The sequence below is a fragment of the Elephantulus edwardii genome, unplaced genomic scaffold (genome assembly GCF_000299155.1).
Source record: "Elephantulus edwardii isolate Elephantulus edwardi_28Jun2011 unplaced genomic scaffold, EleEdw1.0 scaffold00047, whole genome shotgun sequence".
In the NCBI taxonomy this organism is placed as follows: Eukaryota; Metazoa; Chordata; class Mammalia; order Macroscelidea; family Macroscelididae; genus Elephantulus; species Elephantulus edwardii.
The window spans coordinates 18,228,303-18,235,526 of NW_006399797.1; the positions used below are offsets into that span (position 1 = coordinate 18,228,303).

The following is a 7,224-nucleotide window of genomic DNA, read 5'->3' on the forward strand; positions in this document are numbered from 1 at the left end:
AAAAAATTAAGGGTTAAAAAAATTAAAGTAAAGAAAGTAAAAACAGATATTAGGCCTCTAAATGGAGTTTTACACACTTATGGTAGTAAAATAGTGTTCCGAGGGAGTTCCTGTGGCCTTGTGGTTAGGAGTTGTGCTGCCAACCCAAAGGCAGTTGGCTCAAATCCACCAGAACCTCTTCAGGCGAATGATGGGCAATATACTGCCTCTGAAAACCTGCTGGAGGATCAGCTATGAGTTGGTTCCAACTTGATAGTATGAAACAACAACAACAGCAACATGGAGTTATGTGTCAGGAATATTCAAGTGACTAGAGCTTAATTTTGATCAATGTAAAAATTATCAAAACGCACAATCCAACCCACTAAACAGAAACAGCTTAGTCTTTTACTCCTAGGAATCTACTTCTGGTTGCAGTCTTGGCACCATTCTGTAAGTCTGGTACTTAATGTAATTTGTGTTAACATCTAAATGACTTGTAATTGTAATTTTCCTACTTTAACTGGATGGTTACTTAAGTGTTTGGACATTTATTCTCCTTATTAACTCAAATGTATAATACATGGTACATGGTTGTTAAAGAATGACTTCTAATGTTTGGAATTTTTTAATTCTTTCTTTGAGACACAAGCTATAATAAGTTTTTAAAAAATATTTTATATATGTTTTATTCTGGTAACAAGTTTGATTATTCATGCATCAGTTAACACACACAAACATATATATTCACATACTCAAATACATAAATAAATTTATTACTTATATAATTCTATGTTTTTAAGTATTTCAGTCAAGTAATCCTCCAGTTCTTTCATACAGGTTTTATCAAAGGCTGAGCATGTATATAACTATTTCACAATAGTTGAGTTGTTATTTCTCCTTATATTTCTGACAGTTTTAACTTTCTGGATTTTGGCATTTTGGGTTATTTGATGCAAAGAGATTTGTAACTATTTTATCTTCATCATTAATTACACCAAATGAAATATTTTCTCTCTCCTTAATTTTTTATATCTCATCTAAACTTTAAAAAATAATATTATCTCTCTTTTTCCACATATGCCCCTGGTAATCTGTCCTTCATTCTATCTTATTATTTTTAACTGGAGTAGAGATTTAAGTATAGCATTCTGCCCACCTGTAAACTATTATCTATGTGATAGAAGAATGTCTGCTTACTCCCTTTTTCATTTTTATTATTTTGGGTTGTTGGTGAGTGACAGGGCTCCTGCATGTCTGAATTGTTGCTGCTATAGCTGACTAGTACTCACATAAAACATTCAAAGAAGACCAAAAAGTTAAATAATTTTAGTCTATTTTTTTTTCTGGTCTAAAAACCAATGTATTTGAATTTTGTAAAGAAAGTAGTATAAGGGGAACAAAAAAAGAATTTCAGTCTATTTTTGTGTGAAAGCAGTTCTGAAAGTTTCCCAATCTAGTTCTTCTGGCTGTAAATGAGGAGAAACTCCTATCTGACTCTGATAACAGGTAGTCTATTATTTCTGATAACAGAAATTTGACTTTTAATTATTTCACAGATATTTTTAAATAAGGAGTCGGAAGAGGCTACCTAGGGGATTGCTTGTTAATTATACATCACTTTAAATCCATTATTCTAGTCAGGCAGCTTTTAGCCTCCAACATAAAAGTATCCATGATCTATCAAATGAATGATCTATGGGGTCAGAGTAGATAAGCAGACAGCAAAGTCTCTTCCACTGGGAGTGACAGAGTAGATGGATGAAGAAAGAAATATTTGAGGTGGGCCTTGAGGGTTCAAAAGTTATTATTATTAACTTTTTTTTCTTAGACTGTATTTCAGAGCAAGGACCTGGAATGAGAGAAGGCGTGGGAACAGGAAATGATAAGGCATCTCTGAGAAATGGCATATAAGCAATTTTAGCCAGAGTTCAGTAGTGTAAAAATACAATCTGGACGTGGGGAGAAAGGTTATATATAAAGGATGAGAGAAGACTAAAGGTTATGAATATGGTACAGTACTGAAATATAGTACAATACTGTAAAAAGCCTGCCTAGTCCAGAGGAGAGGATCCCGAACTCTGCATAATAGTGACCTCAGTTATGGCTCTGCATAGCATAGAGAGTTTAAATCTGGGAGATGAGAAACCTCTAAGATTTTATGCCCAAACTCCATTTAGTGCAGTGAGTCTATTTTCTGAGGCTTCAGGGCTGAGCTGAGAGTGATAGAGACAGTTCGATGTAAACTGCCTTTGTAAGGAAACATAACTTTTGCCTGGCAAAGCAAGCAAGAAAGGAAACTAATATTTATTAAACATGTATCACTTGCCAAATGCTGCTCTCGGTCTTTTCACATATAGTATCTCAAGCAATTCTTTTCTGTGGCTCTCTGTGACATTACAATCCCCTTTTCCACAGATGAAAAATTAATTTACTCAGGAACACAATCATGGAGCAGGGTTTCAGTGTAAGAATGTATTGCCCAAATTCTTCCAGCTTTGTGATAGAAAAGAAGAGTATTCTATCAGGTTATATCAGTTTATGGAATGTACAATGTTCTGTATGTAGTTGGGAGTAAGGGCCAAGGTTATTGACAAGTAATGTGAGGCAGAATTCAGGTCACAAATAGAAATGTAATAGTCATGATGGTCATGGTTGTTTGCCTCTCCTATATCCTTACGGCGGGCACATGGGGAGGATCTTTGGCCTCATTGTACCTCAATTTTCTTTCTTTCTTTTTTTTTTTTTGTACAATGAATAATTACATATGCCTGCCTCAGAAGGTTTTTACAAGAGATAATGAGATAATTTAATTAAAAATGTGTTATTGGCTACCTTGGTGTCAACTCCTCATCTATGGTGATCCCATACACAACAGAACTACGAAAAATAAAAACCCATTGTTGTTTTCTTGGAGAAAGACATCATGCTCAGAAGGGTGGAGGGACAGCAAAGGTGAGGAAGACCCCAGATGAGGTGTATTGATACATTAACTGGGGCAATGGGAGTAGGCATGTTGGAGTCAGTGAGACTGGGTCAGGGCAGGGCCACTATGAGTTACAGGTGACTTCACGACACATAAAAATAACAACAACATTGAGTCAGAACCAACTCATAGCTGATGCCTACCTTCGTAAGATTTTTAGAGTCTGTAAATCACATGGGAGGAGATTGCTTATCTTTCCCTTTAGGAGCAGCATTGGACTTGAACCACCTGACTTTGAGTTAACAGTACAACTTCTTACCCAGTAGGCAACCAGAGCTCCCTCAATGGAGCGAGGTTATCATTATGTGCCAGAGTCAGAACCAACTCACAGCTGATCACCAATGGGCTTTCAGAGGCTCTAAATTGCACAAGAGGAGAGTGCTTATTTTTTTCCTTGAAGTAGGTGGTGGATTTGAATTGTGTATTTTTGTGATGTGAGGCACAGTTCTGGTCCATTTTGCTATTTTGCTTTGTTTTCAAACAATAAAAAATGGAAACTGTTATTCATAGAGTTTTCACTGGCTGATTTTCAGAAGTAGAATTGCTGGCTTTTCCTCCCAGCCCATTTTTGTCTAGAAGCTCCACAGAAATGTATTCAGTATCCTAGCAGCACACAAGCCTCCACAGACAAATAGATAGATGGTAGCAGCCCATGAGGTGCCTTATCTGTGAAGAAATCTTAGCTTTCTGACGTGGAAAGTGAGAATCCTACCACTGAACCGCCACTTCTCCTCTTCTAAAAGCTGTTGTTTGCCAGCTCACGGAGGAGACTACCCATCTTTCTCCTGCAGAGGAGCCAGGGGATTCAGCTAGTCAGCCTTTGGGATTGCAGCATAGCTTCTTACCACTAGGTCTCCAGATGGCTATTACTAAGTTAGGGCAATGGTGAACACTTGGTGCCATACATAACACTCACCTTCTATTTCTCCAAGTTATCTACTTTATGAGATCTTTACTAAAATATGGAAAATCTCTTATTCTGAAGCACTTACATATTTTAAAAATCAATGAGAAGAATATACACATTTAACTGTATCATTAAAGGAAAATTCATCCTTCTCAGAAATTTATTTATCTCCAAATTTTCCTTCATTATGGCAAATCTATTTCTGTAAATACGAAACAGACCACTTCATCTTAACACCTCAGACAATACTTACAAAGTTCAATTACAGAGTTAAACTTGCACAGTCTACTCAGCTTACAGAAACGTAATTTTCCACAGTATAAGAGCACATACTCTTTTATCCTAGTCATGAAGTATTAGGCAATTTTTATCTAGGAAAAAAAAAATCTCAAGTTTTGCTAATTCTTACTTTACAAAATAAACAATATTTAAAATTATTCAAATGAATTAGGTTTAAGACATCAAATCTACAGAAACTCCCTAAAATATTAAAATACTTGGATGCATTCTTCTTGACTATGTGCTTAGAGAGAAATATAAGTATATTTCAAAGTGTTTTTTAAGCTATAAAAGCAGCAGATATTGTCTGTAGAAAATCTATAAAATTTAGAAGTGTTAAAAAAGAATTTAAAAAAATCACTCATAGTAACATTTTCTTCATTAGCACTTGAACTTGTACATTTTTTGTTATTTTTACAGATTTGTCTTGGAGAAGGTACAGCCAAAATGCTCCTTGGAGGTAAATAATGAAGCCTCTTTTTACATACTTTGAGCATGTTGCTTGTTGTTGTTATGTGCTGTTGAATTGCCTGAGACTCACAGCAATCTTATGTACAATAGCTCTGAAGATTGCCCTATTCTAAGCCAGTCTTACTGACACACCTACTCCCATAATAACCCAGTTACTGGGTCAGTCTATCTCATATGGTCTCTTCCTCTCCTGTGTTGTCCCTCTATCCTTCCAAGCATGATATCCTTCCCCAAGGCTTGGCCCTTCCTAGCCATGTGCCCAAAGTATGTGAGACAGAGCTTCCAAATCCTTGCCTTCAAGAAGAAACTTGGTATCACCCTCTCCAAGACAAACCTATTTGTTCTCTTGGAAAACTATGGTACGCTCAAGACTTTTCTCTAGCACCACAACTCAATTCTTGTTCTGTCATCCTTAGTCACTTTCCAGCTCTTTGATGTATACCAAGTAATTGTGAAGATCATGAGCTGCATCAGGCGCACCTTAGTCTGTAGACTGACATTGTTGCTTCTCAGTAATCTGGAGAGGTCCCTGACAGCTGACTTTCCCAGTGTAATCTGTCTTTTGATTTCCTGACTGCTGGTGCCAAGAGTGTTGATGTGAAGCTAAGTAAGCTGAAATTGTTAACAAGTTCAATCTCTTCTCCATCTATCTTGGTGCTGCCAGTTGGCCCAGTAGTGAGAATCTTTGTCTTCTTGATGTTGAGCTTCAATCCATATTGAAGACTACAGTCCTTGAACTTCTTCAGTAAGTGCTTCAAGTCCTCCTCAGTTTCAGCAAGCCTGGTTGTGTCATCTGCATATCACAGATTGTTGATGAGTTTTCCTCCAATCCTGATGCCACATTTCTCCTTATAAATCCCAGCCTCCTGAATAATCTGTTCCTCATAGAGATTGAAAAGATAAAGAGACAGGATACATCCCTGATTTTGAACTATGCAGTGTTTCCCTGTTCTGTTCTGAGGTCTGCTACCTGGTCCAAGCATAGGTTTTACAAGAGCACAATATAGTGTTCTGGGATTCCAGTTCCCCTCAAGTTTAGCCACAATTTGTTGTGATCCACACAGTTGAATCTCTCTGTGTAGTCAATGAAATACAGACAGACATTCCTCTGGTACTCTTTGCTTTTCTACCAAGATTCATCTGACATTGGCAATAATGCTTCTTGTGCCACAGCCTCATCTAAACCCAGCTTGTATTTCTAGTACATGCGAGCAAGAGATGTCTGCGTGACGGTGAGAAAGACCGGGGAAGACAGCTTGACTTTGTTCGTGAACCCCTATAGCCCCGTTTGGAAGATGAAACCAATGATTAAGAGTCATTATGGACTCAAAGGGCAGCAGCGTCTCTCCTTCCAGAATCCAGATGGGGACCGGCAGCTTCTCAGCAGCCAACAAACCCTTGCAGATTTTGGGATTTTCTCTAAGGTGAGCATCAGAATCCTTGAAACCTTTCCCCCTGAGATCCAGATCTTTGTGAAGGAATTGGGCGGCCAGAATAAGCCTTATGCCATTGACCCCGATGACTCCATCTGGGACTTGAAAATGATGACTGAGTCGGCCGAGGGGCCTTTACTGGAGGACCAGATACTCAAGTTCTAGGGTCAGCGACTACAGAATCGTCGCAGCCTCAGAGACCTGCAGATCGAGGACTGTGACACAGTCACGCTTGTCAGGAAAGGCGATCCCTGGGGGTAGCTGTGACGGGGATAACATTTATCAAGTCCCCTCACAGTTCTGTCTCCCCCTTTCTACCCCTTTCTCCCAAGACCATCGGGTTATTTTAAACCATAAATACAATACTCTGCAGTGTTCCAGTGATTCATCATTACCTGGAGAAGAAAGTTCAGATTCCTTTACTTAGTTTTTAACGGTCCTTGACAATCTCGCCCTCGCTTGCATCTTTATAGCCTCTCTGTCTTAATAACTAGAGCTGCTTACACAGAACTGGGACCGGAGGATGACTGTTAACCATTGAAACGTACTCTCACATTGTAGGAAGCTAGAAGTCTGCATTTAGGGAGCTCTGGTGACCTAGTGGTAAGGAGTCTCACTGCCAACCCAAAGGCAGGCGGTTTGAATCCCCTAGCTGCTCCCAGAGAGGGAGAAAGATGGGCGGTCTCTTCCTGTGTGAGGTAGATCATAGATCAATAGTAATTCTAAACAATACAATGTATATTAATGATTGTACTAAACACAGTGTAAATGAAAGATTGTCTAATTGAACATGAATGAAACACAATGTGAATGAATTATTACTGTATGCAAACTAATTAAAAAAAAAAAAAAGCCTCCGGTGGCGGTTCATCCTGAAAAAAAAAAAAAAAAAAAAAAAAAAGGATAGGCTTACTGCACGTGGAGGCCCTGGCGGCGCAGTCGAGTCAGGACTCAGCCCTGTAACTTTCGTTTTCGAGGACTTTAAGATGGAAGGGCGTCCGCAACGGAAAGACATCCCGCCGTGGGTGAAAGTCCCCGAAGACTTGAAAGCTCCGGAGACGTTCGAGGTCCCGAGAACCTGCTGACGCTGGTATTTGGCCCAAATGGATCCCGAATCCCCTACCTTGAGCAAGTGAGCCAGACTATGCTCGAGCTGAAGGTTCTGGAAT

At 38.9% G+C, this 7,224-nt stretch overlaps 2 protein-coding genes and 1 pseudogene across 3 annotated transcripts in view; 2 read left to right on the plus strand and 1 right to left on the minus strand.

The window, feature by feature from the left end:
- The window catches only part of PTPRR (protein tyrosine phosphatase, receptor type, R), a 462,079-nt gene that overhangs the window by 89,274 nt on the left and 365,581 nt on the right, over positions 1-7,224 (minus strand). The window lies entirely within an intron of this gene.
- On the plus strand, positions 5,828-6,220 carry LOC102852339 (2'-5'-oligoadenylate synthase-like protein 2-like). Its single transcript, XM_006886094.1, has one exon. The coding sequence runs from the start codon at positions 5,828-5,830 to the stop codon at positions 6,218-6,220; it is 393 nt and encodes a 130-aa protein (XP_006886156.1).
- LOC102852751 overlaps positions 7,042-7,224 on the plus strand; it is a 7,588-nt pseudogene continuing 7,405 nt past the window's right edge.

Coding starts and splice junctions, on each gene's coding strand:
- LOC102852339 (XM_006886094.1), top strand. CDS start 5,828: ATGCGAGCAAGAGATGTCTGCGTGACGGTGAGAAAGACCGGGGAAGAC.